The 19,670-nt window shown below is 32.2% G+C and overlaps 1 protein-coding gene across 1 annotated transcript; it reads right to left on the reverse strand.

Moving 5' to 3' along the window:
• Window positions 1-7,439: 7,439 nt before the first annotated feature.
• On the reverse strand, window positions 7,440-9,172 carry LOC112028324 (uncharacterized protein At4g06744). The gene has a single exon (XM_024060992.2). The coding sequence runs from the start codon at window positions 9,105-9,107 to the stop codon at window positions 7,770-7,772; it is 1,338 nt and encodes a 445-aa protein (XP_023916760.1). The 5' UTR covers window positions 9,108-9,172; the 3' UTR covers window positions 7,440-7,769.
• Window positions 9,173-19,670: the final 10,498 nt, after the last annotated feature.

Consider the following 19,670-nt stretch of genomic DNA (forward strand, 5'->3'; position numbering starts at 1 on the left):
TCAGGATGTGCAAGATTTAAGCCAAGTTGTGCAAAGATATTTTTAGGGGTAATTAAATTAATAAAAAAATATTATATATATATATATATATTCTTTTTGAAGTTAGGGAGTTCATTTAAACCCTTTTTGAAGTCAGGAGTTCTTTTAAGGGTGAAAAAATTAAACACGACCTGCGAACTCAACACGAAATTAGTAGGTTATGAGTTGAGGCTTAATGAGTTCATGTCATATTCAGGTTGACACAACTAACTCGTCTAATAAATGGGTTGGGTTAGTGTCCATCACATGGAACCCGTTTGACATGCCTGGCTCTTTAATTAAATGACATTTTACTAATATACCTTTCAAATTCTAGGTATATAAACTTATTAGTTGTTGTGATTTATTTTCTTTGACATATAATGATTGATTATTTGTGATATTGAGATATGTTTTAGTTTTGAATTATTATTTGTAATGCAGTTACTCGTTAGTTATAAATTTTATATTAAAATATGTTTGGCTTTTCATAATTCATATCAATTTGATTAATACTAAAATTATTTTTTTTTCTTCGTTTTGATAAAATCTAATAAACAGGTCAACACAACTGACCCATTTAATAAATGTGTTGTGTTAGGGTTAAGAAATCTTGACCCATTTAATAAACATGTCGGGTTAAGGTTGACCTATATAGTTGAATATTCATGAGTCGACATGATACGAATCCGACACGTGAACACGAATTGCCACCCTAGTTCATTTGAACCCCTGAATTAGAAGTGCAGCCACCCCTACATTGTACATTGATCATGATGAGCTGCTAGAGAGCACAAAAGAACTCTAACATAAATGGAATCCACAAATATAAACCGCAAGGCATGCTTTTGCATTGTAAACATCCTTATTAAACCTTTCCACTCTGGCAATTGCTCTCCAATGCACTCTATCCCTTTGAAACCACTACAAGCCTCCATCTGAATATCTTCAGGGTAGAGCTCTTAATTACAAATTTAGATCGGCAAATCTAAATCCCTTGCATGACCAACTTCTTGTTTTGATAGAACAGAACTTACAGTAGTGCTATCTTGGTAATATATCTTGTCACAAATTCAGATTACGTAACTAGAAATCTGAACACACTGGATAATCTAATCTTATTAAACTCCTTTTTTAAACCCCCAACCCCCAAAATATGGCATGACACGTCAATGCAAAAGTCAATTGAAGAATTCCACCCTACGATATGATGTTGTAGCATCAAAAGAATCTGAAAACCAAAAGCATATACTTGCAAGCAAAGTAAATACACATCCACAATGCCACATCCAAAATCAAAAAAACACAAAACACACAAAAAAACACATATGACTATTCACTAAAAAAGAAATTTCCTCTCTTGACAAACTGAAACTAGGCCTTTATGCCTCCTTAGACTTGACATTGCCTATGTACTCCAAAATCATATATCAAAACTTGAAGATCGCAAATAAGAGAATAAATCATATCAAGTCTACACCAACAAGTTGTCTTACATCTAACCCAATTTCTATATATAATTTTGGTTTTTTAGTCAAAAAGTGACAATACTTAAGAATTAGATAAACACATAAAAGAATGTAACTGTTGGTAAAGAAAACAACCAATACTGATAAACAATACATTTTAGTATTCAACATTGTCAATTTCTATTTTTTAATTTAGGATAAATAGAAGTTTGTCTTAATAGAAAGTATTTGAATTCATGAAACATTATGTAATTCAATTTATCAAATGGCCAAAATCACAGAACCCAAAACCCTAACTCATTTTATTTCTCATCCCACGATACCAAAACCACAGTCAAACAAAGATTAAGGTTATATACCTTCTTATTAGAAATTGAAGATGTAGATCACCAATTTAAAAACTCAATATCGTCAACATTGAGATCAACCTTGAATTAACTTGGACAAATATGGGTGCTTTGCACTTTCGATTAGATTTTCGATGACCAGCAGGGTTGGGACGTCATCTAAACAAAGAGAGGGTGAGCGAGGGAGAGTGAGAGTGATGGTGAGAGGGATAGATTCTGGTTGTGAGAGTGAGAGTGTCGATAGAGGGACGGGTTCTGGTAGTGATGGTGAGAGTGAAAGTGAGAGTGAGAGTGAGGGTGATAGATTGGGCATATCATATGGTACTCGAGTTTTATCAACTCAGGTATGTACTTACATGGTACTCAAGTTTAGGAAATCAAGTATTGTGTAGTTTACAAATTCAATTACTGAGCTTCCAAACCTTGAGTTCAAGGTGGCATTTTATATTTACAAAAATCCAGCTCAGCCACTATGATGCAGGCCAAGACCCACTAGATAGGCTAAATCAAAGATTTAACCTAAAATAGGATGAATAGTTTAGGGATGCCACTAAACCAGAGATAGCGAATGTCACTCAACGCTACTAATCGCGGATGTCACTCAATGCGACCAAGTCACACACTTGATTGTTAGGAGAAATCACTCAACTCCAAAGTAAGGACACTTGCAAATGATTTTAAATAGAAACTTTCTTTTTTCTTTTTTCTTTTCTTATGACTTCTTACTGATAATTATGGTGAATACATTGCATGTTAAATAAATGCCTACACTAAATGCTTGATAATTTCCAATACAAATGACAACTCCTTGGACTGACTTCACATCACCCTATGATCAAATTTATTAGGCTAGAACAGCTACCAACAAGACTTATTATTTACTCTGACTAAATAATAAAAATAAATAAAAGACAAATAGACTTATAAATAAATGACACAAACTGCCTATGTGGCTATCACATAAGTTGCCATTATGTTCCTGCATCACACTACTATAATGGCAAATTTAGTGAACTCAAGTTTCTTGAAAAAGTCAAATTTAAAGAATTCAAGTTCTAAAATAATGATAAATTGCTATATATTTTCAAAGCAATGATGAATGCCTATCTATTTTACAAAAAATGTACTATTTGACTATTTTGACCTCTTTATCGTACATGTCAAAGAAAAAGCAACCAATCAATGTGATTTGGACGAAGAAAGCAAAGCTAAAGCAAAGATTATTTTAGTATTGTTTAAAGACCACCTACACCATGAAAAGGGGCAAGTCTAAAAACAAAAGGCTGCATTGAGCCAGTGACTGCTGACAAAGGTTGTAGCCACTGGCGAGTGGAGAGGCTGCACTGTGTCTGCATCACCTGTTTCAAGCTTGAAGTTAAAGAGTACTGCTCTTTACGTGTTACACATTTGGGAGTCTCGGATAATACTAGGAATAGGGCATGCAAAATTAAAAAATTTTTGTCCAATGTTGGAGAAAAATCAATGCTAGTTACATGATATTTAATTTTCGTTATTATTTTTATAAATTATTGACATACACTCATTATTGCAGGTTCCAGTTAGTTTAGTTGGTAAAATTTTTAATGGTTAAATAAGAGATTTAGTGTTCAATCTTTGCTACACAAAAAACTGATTAGTATTTTAGTCTGATTATAAAAAGTTATTATCAGGAGCAGATTTCATAAGTTGAAACTACCTAAAAAAAAAAAAAAAAAAAAAAACAAACAAACAAACTCTCATTATTCATTGATTAAATTAATCACCCCAGCCGAGTCCAATAATATTTTTATTATGAATTAATCAATAAATCATATAATAGTCGTGAAAAATGTTTTATCCTTAATGTTGAGTAGAAGATCAATAGAGGTTCTTCAAAAAAAAAAAATCATTATTAGTAATTAATGCATTAATTATTTTTCTATCCAAAGGTTTTTAAGCCTTATGTTATATATCTTTGGTATGAGGTTACTCACAAGTATAAGTGTTTGTGAGGTGAGAGAAGGGGCAAGGGCTTTGCAGCTGAATTGACACCTCCTCATACACAAAGTATTTAAAGATTTAGTAAAAAATAATTCGAACTACGGGATTAGAGCATATTGTAATTATCTCTAAAAAAAATTATATCATATTAATAATCTTGATATAAAGACTACATTCATATTCCTTTTTTAATTAAAAAGAAAAAGAAAAATGGAGAAGACTACATTCATAATGATTTAAAGTTGAAAGCTTTTATTGCATATTTTAATGGATCCGAATATAAGTTGCTCAAAAAATTAAATTAACCAACATATATTTTACAGTATTTTCTTTTCCAAAGTCTTATCTCTGAAGCACAAGGATAGAATTAGTGTAAGCTTCTTCTTCTTTTTGTCTAATTAATAACAACGTATTGTAACTTATTTTACATAAGTCGGATTAGTTTTCAACCTGACAGTACAAGTAAAGAATCATTCTTGTAATATCTAATGCATTATTACCTATTAGTGGATTGCACTACTATCAAATCATGAATTTGGTAGGGGGGACAGCCGGCCACAAAAGTTGCTGAACAGAAGGAAAAGGAAGAAGAAAAAAAAAAGTTGAGGAGAATTTTCTTTTGGTTGTCTTATTTATGCATCCTTATTCATCTATCTAACTTTGTAATTAGCGTGAAATTGATATATTAAGACTTCTTGACTTTTTTTTCTTTTAAAAAAAAAAAAAAAAAAGACTTCTTGACTTTTGTCTTTCTCCTAGTCAAGAGCTTGGAATTCGTTTATGATATATAATGCTATGTTTGATTGCCCCATTGGCTACCTTTTTCTAAAGGGAAGAAGCAAATTCCAAAGTGCAATAAACCTTTGCTGTGACGAGGGAGGAAATATGTCAGCAACCGACACAAATCATTGTTATCTATCATGATTCATGTCGGAGGAAAATTATATGGAGTTGATATGAAATCCATAAATAAATTAACAATCCAAAGAGTAATAGCTCTTTTTATTTGGCAGGAAATTGGAGACATAAATGTATGAATATTAAAAGGTAGGAAGAAATTTTTAATTTTTTTCATGATATATATACTTGATAGAAAAGTTTTTTTTTTTTTTTTTAAGTGAATGAATGAAAAAATCAATATAATTTTATCTTTATTGATAGAAAAAAAAGGATTTGATCATTTGAGTTAAGAAAAAATATATATTATAATATAATTACAATTTTATAATTATAAAAATTATGTATAAAAATATACATTTATTAATATATTTATTTTATCTCCCATAAAAATTAAAAGGTCTAGGTTATTCCCCTTTCCTTTGCTTTTTCATTCTGAAAGTATCAATCCTATTCTTTTTTTCTTTCTTTTACAAGTGGGGCAAGAGATTTGAACTAAAATTCTCCTCATAAAAGAGATAATATAATACTATTAAATTATAGGACCTTTGACAAGCCTATACTATTTTCTCTTTATACTTTTTCTATTCTTGTCATCCTCCTCCCCTCCTAAATCCTAATAGTCAATAGACTCAATACTCAGTAACACGAGTTTTAACCATTTGATTTCCACATTGTTTTGTATTTGTAATCAAAATTGGTACCAATTATTGATTTCATAAAAAATAAGGTTGAAAGCCAAGATAATCAAATGAGGTTTTAGTTGCGTTTACCCAGGTTTAGATATAATCCCAAAAGTGACACGTGGATAAGCATCAGCGAAAAGATGTACACAATCTCTTTTGACCAATTTATTATTTTCTGTAATGGTTGCAATGTTGCATTCAACATCCCTCTTGTATGAATGTAAGAGAGATATTACGAGTAATTATTATGCGTAATACCACATCTTTTTTAACATCACACATACAATATGAATGTTGTGTATTGATAGGCTACCAAGTGTCGGTGGGTAGCTAAATGATGCTTAAGACACCACTTGAACAGCTAATTGGAAATTAGCTTGAGAATTTAGTCCTGTAACTGTTACATGAAAGGGAAGCTTAAAAAAATATTAAAATAAACCTATCTTGACAATAAAAAAGAGACAATTTAGGAGGACTTGATGTTTAAAAGGTAGGAAAACATTGACACAATAAACATCTTAAGAACGTACACAAGCACCAAGGGTATCAAATGTTAAATATTTAGCATTTGACACACCAAACATCAAAAATCTAACCTCATCATATGTGCTAATTTTTTTTTTTTTTTTTAGTTTCTCCCTCCTCTTTACTAACTATTTCTCTTTTAGGGGTTTGTGTCCAATAGCCAGTTCCGTTAGATATGTTGAGATACGAACACGTATTTAGTTTTGGAAATGTGTCTGTATTCTAGCGCAGTGGAACTGGCCACTAAACATAAGCCTCACTCTTCTTTTTTCTCTATCATATATCTCTCTCCTCTCTCCTCTCTCTTTATTACTTTTTTGTTTTTTAACAAATGGTGGATGTTATTTTAGATTATTTTAATTGATGATATAGTAAAATAAGATAAGTGATGTAGGATGTATTATAGAGTAATGTGTTAAAATAAATAAAATAATTTTTTTATGAGAAATAAAATAACTTTTTAGTGTGTCAAAATGACATTTGTTTTTAATAAACCTAATGTTAATTCTCTTAGATCTGCTCACCTGCGTAATTACTTTCTATTTGAATAGGCTTCCAATTGTAATCTCCTTCATTTTCCAGTAAAATCTATCCCTAGCTTTTGTAATCTTTTATTTAGCTTGAGACCTTCAATCTTCATTCCGTTCTTTAATTTCCTCATTTTCTCTTCGGATCAATTGAAGTTTTTCTCTATCATATTTATTTTCCCTTGCTCAATTTAAATCTAAGTTCGATTTAAATCAAGGCCCAATTAGAGCATAACTAAACTTCAATTATTTTGTAGCTAAAACATGGAACTGCACGCAGAAATTGTGGTATTTTTTATTGGGCTGTGCCTTGAAATTATTTTATGTGGTTATGTGTCTAACCCCACTGTCTACAGACATTGAGACCATTTATAAAGAGGCCACGCCTAGTCCTCCCTCCAGTCCATTAAACACACCAGGCCCAACCCAATCAACAACTTGCATTAACTGAACAAGGGAGTAAAAAATCTTCTAACTGATTATAAACTTGAAAGATTAAGTTACATTAAACACTAATTTATGTGTGTTCCATTCTATGATCTTATAAAGTAAATAGTGTTTAAAATGAATACATAAAAACTTAGACACATGATATATTACTGTCGGTGGAGTATAAAATGGGTTAGAAGATCATTATCCTTGAACAGGGACATTCTGATTGAACTAAATTAATTTATTCCACTAAGAGTGTTTCATTTTATTTTTCATCCATTGTAATATATTATGTCTAATTTTTGGCTATTTTAAACTTTAATTGTGTTAAAATAGAAGGAGAAATGAATGTATAATCAGATAAAAATAGAGTGCACTACTATTAATACGAGGAGACATATCATATTTTTGTAACATGAGTCATCCCCCTCACATGAGGGTGGACTCCACAACATGTGAGAGGAAGAAACGGAAACATGATGTATTTTTTCAATTGATACCGTTGCTTTTTATAAAGAAGGGTATATTGCACTATTATATGTTTCATGGGAATATATAGAGAATAAAACATAAAGATCCTCGTTTTATTTTCATACAAAATATTTAGCAAACCAAGAAAATGCGATAATATTAGAAAAGACCACAATGTTCCGAATTCGCAAAAATAAGACCGAGAGAAAAATTAAGAAAGAAAAGGACTTCTAGCAGCAGAGAAGATGAGTTCTCCAGCAACGTCCTTCACCAAAAAAATAAAAATAAAAATAATTACACTTACAAACATTGACGCTGATAATAGCCATAATTAACAAAGCAAATAAAAAACTCGGATAATCTTATTCTATCACAAAGTTCACGAACCGAGTCACTACAATATATACCTTCCAGTCATCAATGGTGAGGCTTTGTAAGCGCACCATAGGTCGTAGGTGAAGGTGGAGTCATTTCATCAATTGTAGGAATAATCTCAAATTCTTCTTCTTCCAAAGACTCACCAGTAGTAGCAAGCCTACAAGGAACAACGCTGAAAGTACTCTCTCTTGGGCAGCTTCTAGGCCTAGCAAAGAAACGTGTACACTCAGCTGCTGATTTCTGCTGTGGAAGCCCAGTAATGCAGTTTCTCCTCACATCAAGCCTCCTTGCTCTGATCAATCTCCTACACACAGGCCCTACTTGTGTGAAGAAATTGTAAGACAATGAAAAATTGTACGCATTTGGTAACCTGCATAGTGATTCTGGAATAGTCCCATAGAACTGGTTGTGAGCCAAATTGAGTAACTCCATCTTGAACAAACACCCAAATGATTGTGGAATTGGACCCGTCAACAAATTGCCACCAACATCAAACACTGTGGACTTTTGCAAGTAACCGATTTCGAAAGGCAAACAACCGTTCAACCTGTTGTTCAGGAAGAGCACTTCGAGTAGTGTGTTCCAAGTTCGGCCAATACTGCGTGGGATTTCACCAGTGAACTTGTTGTTGGCAAGTGTGAGGTACAAAGCTGGTGTGTTGCCTAATGTGGCTGGAATTTTCTGATTGAACCCGTTGTTGTTGATAAACAACACGTTTGTGTCAATGCTGAATAGCCGAGGTGGGATTACCCCAGCATAAGTGTTGAACCTAAGATCCACAAATGTTAAATTTGTAGCACCTAGGACATTAGATGGAAATCCTCCAAGGAACCTGTTGTTACTCAAATCCAGCTCGTATAAATAACGTAGTTGGTTAAGGTTTCTATTAATAACTCCACTAAAGTTGTTAGAATTGGCATGGAAGATAGCAATGTCTGGCAAATTTCGAATAAAGCGATAAAAGTTCAAGAAAGTACCACCAAATCTTGCGCCATTGAAGGTAATGCGAGCGAGCCCAGTGATGTTCAAGTCAGGGACAGTGTCACAAAAGAACCCTTTGAAAAGGCAATAGTTGTTTCCAACCCAAGTGCCAGTATAGTTTTGTGGGTCATAGGTGATGTTTCTTTTGAGTTCTTGGGTGATGAATAGAATTCTGGCTCTATTGGACAATGGTCCAGGATTGTTTGCTGGGCGACGAGGCATGAGATGAAGTCCTGGTGGATATAGTGGTGGTCGTGGTCGAGGGTATACTGGTGGTCGTGGTCGAGCTGGTGCTGATATTATGGGACATCTAGGACATCCACCAGGTTGGGCTAGGCCATGCAGAGAATAGGAACAAAGGATGAGTAAAGCTGAAATAAGTGTTCGGAGCATCATTGTGTGAGTAGTGTTTGGAAGAAGAAGAAGGTTTGTGTAAACAGACGTAGCTCACCCCTTCTTATAGTAGCAGATGTATCTTAGTGGAGAAGGTGGCTCGAGTATTAAAATATAATATTTGTTAGAATTTGGGACCCTTCTTTTTAACAGTTCCGGAGGAAAATGAACAGGAGGATCCTATGCTTTCTTTATCAACAAGGACAACAATAATGCTATAGATAACTTCTCCTTCTTCTTTTTTTTCCACAACTTTTTTTTGGCATTAATTATTGTTGTACACGTAAAATAATACATTATCATGTAACTTGCATATTGTGTTTTCAAACCATTTCAGTTATAATTCTAAAATGATAAAATTTTGTTTTAAAAACACAATTTTATAATTATGATTGAAATTGGTTGTGTACTTATCTCGTACACACAATATATAATTATCATTTATCTTTTTATAATTGTTGAAGTGATTTGAACAGTAAACACTTTTTACACGTATGAACGCGAACTTACCATCTTGCCCACTACACAAAATCAAAAACTTCTGTCAATTTTGAAAAATAATTTGAGTTATTTTTGGTAATCAGGAAATTCATTAAAAACTAAGAAGGAAAAACAAGATCAGAGCATAGTCTGCTGTAGTACATGCCACTACTATCCGAATGCATAAAACGCAAGATGTCCACAGGCGGATCATCATGCAAGACAAAGTCCCTATCCTGGTTGGTCCCTATCATAGCTAGATAATCAGCACAACTATTCACTTCACGGTAGCAGCGGCTGATCCGAACTTGTGCTAGCTGAGATAATCAGCACAAATAATTTGAGTTATGTTTGTAGCATTATACGAGGTTAACTACACAACAATTATTAAGATCTATTTCACAATCCTTAACATAGAAAATGGTGACAAAAAGAAAACATTTTCAAATATGCACACATCATCAATATAATTTTTTATCAACTTTAACCACGAAACCTAACCTCATCAATTATAAAAAAAAGATTATGCAAAATTGTTGTCCTTAAATACTTATTGTATCCCCTATGCCAGCTACACTCTCTTTTTCTCTCTGGGCGTGCGACTTGGACCCATGCATGCATGCTTTTTCAAACATCGATCTTTAAATGAGATAGCGATCATGTTCGGAGATAGATGACTAGGGGCCTATTGGGTTAGGGTGTTTAGGCACCACCTGGTACACCCATTCAAACATATGTTTTCAGTTTTTGAATAATATTATCCGTTTTTTTACACATTTTTTCATTCACACGTATTTTCGCACATGTTTTTAAATACATGTTTTCAGTTTTTAAGTGCATATACAAACTCTCTCTAAACAATAATTTTCAGTGTTTAAATAACAATAACACTTCTAACACGTATTTCTATAACACTCAAACAAGTATTTCCAAAATACTGAAAACTAAACAACAATAGTTAAATAATGTTACCAAACTAAGTTTTGCTTTATTTGAATTCGGCTCACTCAAAGAATCAAATTTCTAAAATGGAAAGCTCATTAGTCTTATTTTACAAAAAGATTCAATACAAGTTATAGTGTTATACAACCAACAACTTAGAGATCGAAAAGTATTGAAAGTGAGACCTTCATGCCTTTTACTAAAGGTTGAGAATACATCAAAACTTCAATACCACGAGACCCTATTGAGTTATTAATTATATATGGTGGTCAAATGATATTTTTAATCCACTTCGATTACTCAGCGCATTATTTTTCAAATTTTTTTTATGGTAAATGTGTCTGATAAGATGATATTTCGGCATTTAGATTAGCCTATGAATCATATTTGATGGTTTTATATTATTTAAAAATCAATTTATTACTTGTGAAATTCAGATTCTACAGATGAAATTAAAAAAATTGAACAAACTTTAAAAAACCAAATGTCAATATAATATTTATAATTATTAGCTTTTGGTACCCTTGTTAAAAGTAGCAAGGGATGGGGCCAAAGGAACCTATACCACCAAGACATTTTTTTCTTTTTCTTCTTTTTCTTTTTCCTTTTTTATCTTCTCTAGCTTGGCCCCCCGTGCTTTTTTCAATCCCACTCTACAATGTGGTTTCTGACTTCCTGTCACTGTAGTTCTCATGATTTGGGTAGATAAGTCCATAATTTCACACTTCAAAGTTCAAGCAATACATGCATTAATACCGTACCGGAAGTTGTACCGGTTTGATAAGTGGTACGATATATTTCGGATACCGGTCAATACCGACGTACCGTTTCGAGTTTACCGCTATATATATAAAATCCTATATATATATATATATAATCCACTACCAATAAATTTAAATTATATAATCATTATATTAAAATCTAAAAATTAAAAAAAAAAAAAAAAATTCAAACAAGTCAAACATCCCACCTAACTATCACGTGAATTCTAAATAGAATTCAATGCCTTGCCTTGAGAAGCCAAATCCTCAGAACCACACGTTACTTTCAAAAAGAATACACACATCCCACATGTTTTATTTCTGACCGGTTATCAAAAAAGAAAAGAGCACTGAGAAGCCAAATGGTCTCTGGTGTTCATGAGCGAAGAAGAGAAGACAAAAAAAAAAAGTCTGGTACGAGAGATGCAAATCAACAGAACGAGGCCGTGATGCAGAGGTATGCTTCGCTGGAACTTCATCGTTGTCTCAGTCTCATGGATCTATGGGTTTTTGCAAGCAAACATTAGTTTCAAAGAGGTAATATCTGTTCTTAAATGATTTCGGCCGGAATTCAATATTTCGGCCGGAATGACCGAAACGCCCCGGAATGGCCGAAATCATCCGAAACAGTCCGGTATAAAAGCCGGTACGAAATGGGAGGGTTACCTGTACCGATTTGGTCGCCGGAACGAGATATTTCGGCCGTACCGGCCGGTACGGTACGAAATCGTCTCCCTTGGCATGAATACATGTAATCAATTGAACGTGTGACATGTAACATCTTTACATGCACGTATACATGTAATGAATTGAACTTATGAAATGTATCATCTTGCAATTAGACGTCTGGATAAGTTAATAATGTTTACAGTTCTGATCATATCTTTACACAAGCTTCGATCTTACACTCAAATCTTTTTATTTTCAGTCTTTTCAATTTTATTTTTGTTTTGGGTCTTAAAAGTTTATCCATTTAAAGCATTCCATCAATTCAAGATGTATTACTATTAGTTTGATCTACAATCATTTCGGTCATATCTACTTTTTTTTGAGTAATAGTTATCTACGCTTAAGCAGTCAGTAGTCTCAGTACAAGGTTGACTGTATTTTAGATTTTATAAGCTCTTCAATAATATGTGAGCATATGTAAGGTGCCATATAAAGTTAGGATTTACATATATAAATATATATATATATATATAAATTTTTGAGAAGACACGTTTTTATACTGAGTGTAGCAAGTGTAAAACGTAAAAGTTTAGGCCCTTCATGTATAATCATGCTTATGAATATTAGTTGTCGGTTGAAGGTTCAAGGTGTTATGATCTAAGATATCTAAATTCGATGTACACCCATTACACAGTAACTATATTTCTCAACAACAAAAAAAATCATATTTGTGAAACAAGTACAAAAATTTTAGGGTTAGTCTAGAATTAACGATTATATATTCCAATATTTTGTCATAAAAATTTATATTGTAAATACATGGTTATTAAGGACTTTTCATTGCAAACGAACTATGTTAATTCTAATTTCATAGAACAGTAAATTTAACATTGACAAGTAGAATATATATATATATACGATATATAGATAGAATATTCATACATCATAGTTTCTTTAATAAATATTTAATAATGCTAAAATATATAGTTTTATATACAAACAAAATCATAATAAACATATATTTATAACTATTATAATTATTAAATTTTATATTTAGACCCAAAAAAATGAAAAAAAATATATTATATTATATCTTTCGAGCATTACACTTACATAGTAACATGGGTTAGTGACTAACTATAATAAAAACTAAAACAAATACTTGTTTGTCATTTCATGTTGTATCATTCTAACAAACCTTTTTTTTTAGAGTTTCAACCTATGACGTCCGTTCTTAATAATAACTCTTTATCATCAGACCAAAACACCAATCAGTTTTTGGTGTAGGCGAGAATTGAATCCCAGATCTTTTATACAACCATCAGAGTTTTTATCAGTAGAGACTTTAACAAACCTAATGATATTAAATGCATACTGTTTTATTTCGGTAAGTAAAATTCAATATATGATAATGCTTTGGAAATATACTTGGTAACATAATTAGTACCCTTTCATTTATGTTAAATAGTGTATTTTACATGGAAACATTATATAAATGCACCTTGAAATTATGGTAAGAAATCAAATTGGTGATTATCCATTCTTTATTTGCATGCCAACATTTGCGCAAGGCATGCTTTTGTGGTATATACATTTATAGACATAAACAATAATGAATCCTAAGCAATTTTAATTATAAATAGACCTTCTCAAACCTTTCCTTTCGTTAGAAAAAATTGATTGATGTAGTCTCATGAGAGAGTGTGTTAGATGACATCTATCTATCGGATTAATGATTTACCAGAGTTAAACATTATGTATGGGTTGAAGACTATCAGGGTAATGCATGAATATAGCCCAGTTTGTCTTCAATCAGGTTAGCTTATTGTCTTCATTTCTTCCCCTTTATGGCAATTAATTAATAATAAGTTATGCCTTTCTTATTCCTTACTTTTGAAATTTTTGTTGCAGATTGTGTTAGATGATTGAAATAATCCATTGCGAAACTGTAGAATCTCCCATTTGTGCTACCAATTTCAAATACGTATGCAGTGTACCAACCTTGCAAAGCATCAGAATGTTCACGATAAATTATTGAATTGATTTGAAGTTTGTAGTAGAAACAACCTATGTAATAACATTATATTGTTCATTTATCCTAAATGTTATATCACAATTTGTTTGAATAAACTAAAACAAAGAATACATAAGATAAAACAGAATGATCTAACATAGGCATAGCTAGCCTAACATAGGATGATATTTAGAACTTTCCAGGAAAGCAATTCGTACTATGAATGCTTTTTATTTTATTTTATATAGAATACTATAAATGCTTTTTCTTTTTTCTTTTTTTGGAGAAACTAATGTTATGAATGCTTAAATAGACTATATGTAATTAAATATGCCGATTGCTGAGTCTATTTTAAAACTTTGGATCAATCATTTCTTTATTACTCGGTGGAACAGGTGAAAATATGACATAAACATTTCATGTCATTCGATGATTCGTGTGACGCAAATCAAATATATATCATACAAAAACAAAAGGCACACATCCATTTATTTCGATCATCACCATTTTTTTCCCTTAGTGCCATTTAAAATCTCGAAATCATATAACAAAAACCCTCCCACGTGATTTTCGTGTTTCAGTTCATTGGTTCTTTCTTTTTCCTTTTTTCTCTTTTTATATATAGTTTTGATTCATTCTTTTTTTTTTTTTTTTTTTTATGAATTAATTTTAATTCATTCTCAATCATAATTTTTTTTTTTTTTTTTTTTTTTTATGAATTAATTTTAATTCATTCTCAATCATATGAAAACCTACCTACGTGTTTACCAAAAAAAAAAAAAAACCTACCCACGTGATTTTGGTAGTTCTTCTATGCCAATAAAGGAATGTATTGTGGATTCTAGTTAGCTCAATTGGTAAAATCTTCGATGGTTGTATAAGAAATTTAGGGTTCAATCTCCACTTACACCAAAAGCTAATTGGTATCTTAGTCTAATAATAAAGAGTGCTCATCAAAAACGGGCACCATAAGTTGAAACTCTCTCAACCAAAAATAAAAGAATATATTGAAGGAAAAAAAAAAAGGCACAGGACCAATCCAAAAGGCGCGGAATTATTGTAATCTTTTGCTGTCATCATTCGGAAAAATAATCAATTTTCTTATCAATAATTGCAAAGTGGAACTATCAAAGAAAAAGCAACCAATCAATGTGATTTGGATGATGAGAGCAAAGCTAAAGCAAGGATATTTTGGTGGTCCTATCATTTTCCAATATTTTGGTATTGTTTAAAGACCACCGACACTATGAAAAGTGGCAAGTCTAAAAACAAAAGGCTGCATTGAGCTGGTGACTACTGACAAAGGTTGTACCCACTGGATACTGTGGAGAGGCTGCAGTACTGGTCGGCATCACATGTTTCAAGCTTGAAGTTGAAGAGTACTGCTCTTTTTTCTCTTTTTTTGGTAAGCAAGAGTACTGCTCTTTACGTGTTACACACTTGGGAGTCTCGGATAATACTAGAAATAGGGCATGCAAAATTAAAAATTTTGGTTCAATTTTGGAGAGAAATTAATGCTAGTTACATGTTATTTTTCTTTATTATTTTTATAAATTTTTGACATAAACCCTCATTAATTAATCACCCCACCAAAGTCCAATAATATTTTTATTGTGAATTAATCACATAAATCATATAATAGTTATGAAAAACGTTATATCCTTAATGTTATTACTTATTGAGAAATGATATGTTTATAACATTTTTACAATAAATCTTAAGTGGCAGGTTGTTACTGGTTATTATTGTTAGGGCAAAAAAGTAATCTTAGTGTTAGTTTCAAATTTGAACCAATAATAACTAACCACATGTGATTTGTTGTAAAAATGTTGTAAAATTGTTGTAGACGTAGCATCTCTCTTACTTATTAGTTGTTTCTTTACAAAAAAAGAAAAAAAAAAGATCATTATTAATTGTTTTTCCAAAAAAAAAATCATTATTAGTTATTAATGCATTAATTATTTTTCTCTCCTAGGGTTTTTAAGTTTTATATGTATATATCTTTAGTATGATAGTCACTCTATATGTATAAGCGCTTGTAGAGTTGGGGGCATGAGTTTTGCAGCTGAATTGACACCTCCTCCTCATGCACAAAATGCTTGAAAATTTATGACCTGTTTGGATGTTTAAAAAAAGAGGGGGAGTAAAGTAGAGGGAGGGAGAGTAATCTAATTACCTTATTTGGAAGTTTTTTAAGGAAGGAGGGGGAGGGGTTTGGAGGGGTTTCAACTCCCTTTAGCCCCCCATTTTTAATTCCCCCAAATTGGAGAGATTTGGAGGGAGAGTAGAGTACATAATGGCTTGTTTAGAAGTTTAGAGAGGGAGGAGAGTAGAGGGGAGTAGAGGGAAGGGGAGTAGTGGGGAGGAGAGTAGAGGAGAATGATTCACCTTCACCTTATTTGGATGTTTTTAAAATTAGTAAGGGGGAATGGAGTAATTAGCCATTCCCCTTGTGTAATTTTGTTAATATAATAAGGGTAAATTAGGTAATTTACTTGGTCAATAGTTTATGTACTCTACTCCCCCTCCAAATCTTTCCAATTTGGGGGAATTAAAATTGGGGGGCTAGAGGGAGTCAAAACTCCTCCAAACTCCTCCAAACCCCTCCCCCTCATTCTTTAAAAAACTTCCAAATAAGGTAATTGCATTACTCTCCCTCCCTCTACTCTACTCCCCCTCATTTTTTAAACATCCAAACATGCCATAAACTATTGACCAAGTAAATTACCTAATTTACCTTTATTATATTAACAAAATTACACAAGGGGAATGGCTAATTACTCTCTTTCCCCTTACTAATTTTAAAAACATCCAAACAAGGTGGAGGGGAATCATTTTCCTCTACTTTCCTCCCCACTACTCCTCTCCCCTCTACTCCCCTCTACTCTCCTCCCTCTCTAAACTTCCAAACAAGCCATTAGGAAGAAAATAATTCAAGTTATAAGATTAACAACATATTGTAATTATCTCTAAAAAAAATTACATCAAATTACTAATCTTGATATAAAGACTACATCCATATATATATATATATATATTTAATTTAAAAGAAAAAAAGAAAAAAAAAAAAAAAAAGGTGATGTTTCTTTTGAGTTCTTGGGTGATGAATAGAATTCTGGCTCTATTGGACAATGGTCCAGGATTGTTTGCTGGGCGACGAGGCATGAGATGAAGTCCTGGTGGATATAGTGGTGGTCGTGGTCGAGGGTATACTGGTGGTCGTGGTCGAGCTGGTGCTGATATTATGGGACATCTAGGACATCCACCAGGTTGGGCTAGGCCATGCAGAGAATAGGAACAAAGGATGAGTAAAGCTGAAATAAGTGTTCGGAGCATCATTGTGTGAGTAGTGTTTGGAAGAAGAAGAAGGTTTGTGTAAACAGACGTAGCTCACCCCTTCTTATAGTAGCAGATGTATCTTAGTGGAGAAGGTGGCTCGAGTATTAAAATATAATATTTGTTAGAATTTGGGACCCTTCTTTTTAACAGTTCCGGAGGAAAATGAACAGGAGGATCCTATGCTTTCTTTATCAACAAGGACAACAATAATGCTATAGATAACTTCTCCTTCTTCTTTTTTTTCCACAACTTTTTTTTGGCATTAATTATTGTTGTACACGTAAAATAATACATTATCATGTAACTTGCATATTGTGTTTTCAAACCATTTCAGTTATAATTCTAAAATGATAAAATTTTGTTTTAAAAACACAATTTTATAATTATGATTGAAATTGGTTGTGTACTTATCTCGTACACACAATATATAATTATCATTTATCTTTTTATAATTGTTGAAGTGATTTGAACAGTAAACACTTTTTACACGTATGAACGCGAACTTACCATCTTGCCCACTACACAAAATCAAAAACTTCTGTCAATTTTGAAAAATAATTTGAGTTATTTTTGGTAATCAGGAAATTCATTAAAAACTAAGAAGGAAAAACAAGATCAGAGCATAGTCTGCTGTAGTACATGCCACTACTATCCGAATGCATAAAACGCAAGATGTCCACAGGCGGATCATCATGCAAGACAAAGTCCCTATCCTGGTTGGTCCCTATCATAGCTAGATAATCAGCACAACTATTCACTTCACGGTAGCAGCGGCTGATCCGAACTTGTGCTAGCTGAGATAATCAGCACAAATAATTTGAGTTATGTTTGTAGCATTATACGAGGTTAACTACACAACAATTATTAAGATCTATTTCACAATCCTTAACATAGAAAATGGTGACAAAAAGAAAACATTTTCAAATATGCACACATCATCAATATAATTTTTTATCAACTTTAACCACGAAACCTAACCTCATCAATTATAAAAAAAAGATTATGCAAAATTGTTGTCCTTAAATACTTATTGTATCCCCTATGCCAGCTACACTCTCTTTTTCTCTCTGGGCGTGCGACTTGGACCCATGCATGCATGCTTTTTCAAACATCGATCTTTAAATGAGATAGCGATCATGTTCGGAGATAGATGACTAGGGGCCTATTGGGTTAGGGTGTTTAGGCACCAACTGGTACACCCATTCAAACATATATTTTCAGTTTTTGAACAATATTACCCGTTTTTCTACATATTTTTTTACTCACACGTATTTTCACACATGTTTTTAAATACATGTTTTCAGTTTTTAAGTGCATGTACAAACTCTCTCTAAACAATAATTTTCAGTATTTAATAACAATAACACTTCTAACACGTATTTTTATAACACTCAAACAAGTATTTCCAAAACACTGAAAACTAAACAACAATAGTTAAATACTGTTACCAAACTAAGTTTTGCTTTATTTGAATTCGGCTCACTCAAAGAATCAAATTTCTAAAATGGAAAGCTCATTAGTCTTATTTTACAAAAAGATTCAATACAAGTTATAGTGTTATACAACCAACAACTTAGAGATCGAAAAGTATTGAAAGTGAGACCTTCATGCCTTTTACTAAAGGTTGAGAATACATCAAAACTTCAATACCACGAGACCCTATTGAGTGATTAATTATATATGGTGGTCAAATGATATTTTTAATCCACTTCGATTACTCAGCGCATTATTTTTCAAATTTTTTTTACGGTAAATGTGTCTAATAAGATGATATTTCGGCATTTAGATTAGCCTATGAATCATATTTGATGGTTTTATATTATTTAAAAATCAATTTATTATTTGTGAAATTCAGATTCTACGGATGAAATTAAAAAATTGAACAAACTTTAAAAAACCAAATGTCAATATAATATTTATAATTATTAGCTTTTGGTACCCTTGTTAAAAGTAGCAAGGGATGGGGCCAAAGGAACCTATACCACCAAGACATTTTTTTCTTTTTCTTTTTCCTTTTTTATCTTCTCTAGCCTGGCCCCCCGTGCTTTTTTCAATCCCACTCTACAATGTGGTTTCTGACTTCCTGTCACTGTAGTTCTCATGATTTGGGTAGATAAGTCCATAATTTCACACTTCAAAGTTCAAGCAATACATGCATGAATACATCTAATCAATTGAACGTGTGACATGTAACATCTTTACATGCACGAATACATGTAATGAATTGAACTTATGAAATGTATCATCTTGCAATTAGACGTCTGGATAAGTTAATAATGTTTACAGTTCTGATCATATCTTTACACAAGCTTCGATCTTACACTCAAATCTTTTTATTTTCAGTCTCTTCAATTTTATTTT

Source organism: Quercus suber, unplaced genomic scaffold (genome assembly GCF_002906115.3).
Source record: "Quercus suber isolate HL8 unplaced genomic scaffold, Cork oak 2.0 scaffold_75, whole genome shotgun sequence".
Classification (NCBI taxonomy): Eukaryota; Viridiplantae; Streptophyta; class Magnoliopsida; order Fagales; family Fagaceae; genus Quercus; species Quercus suber.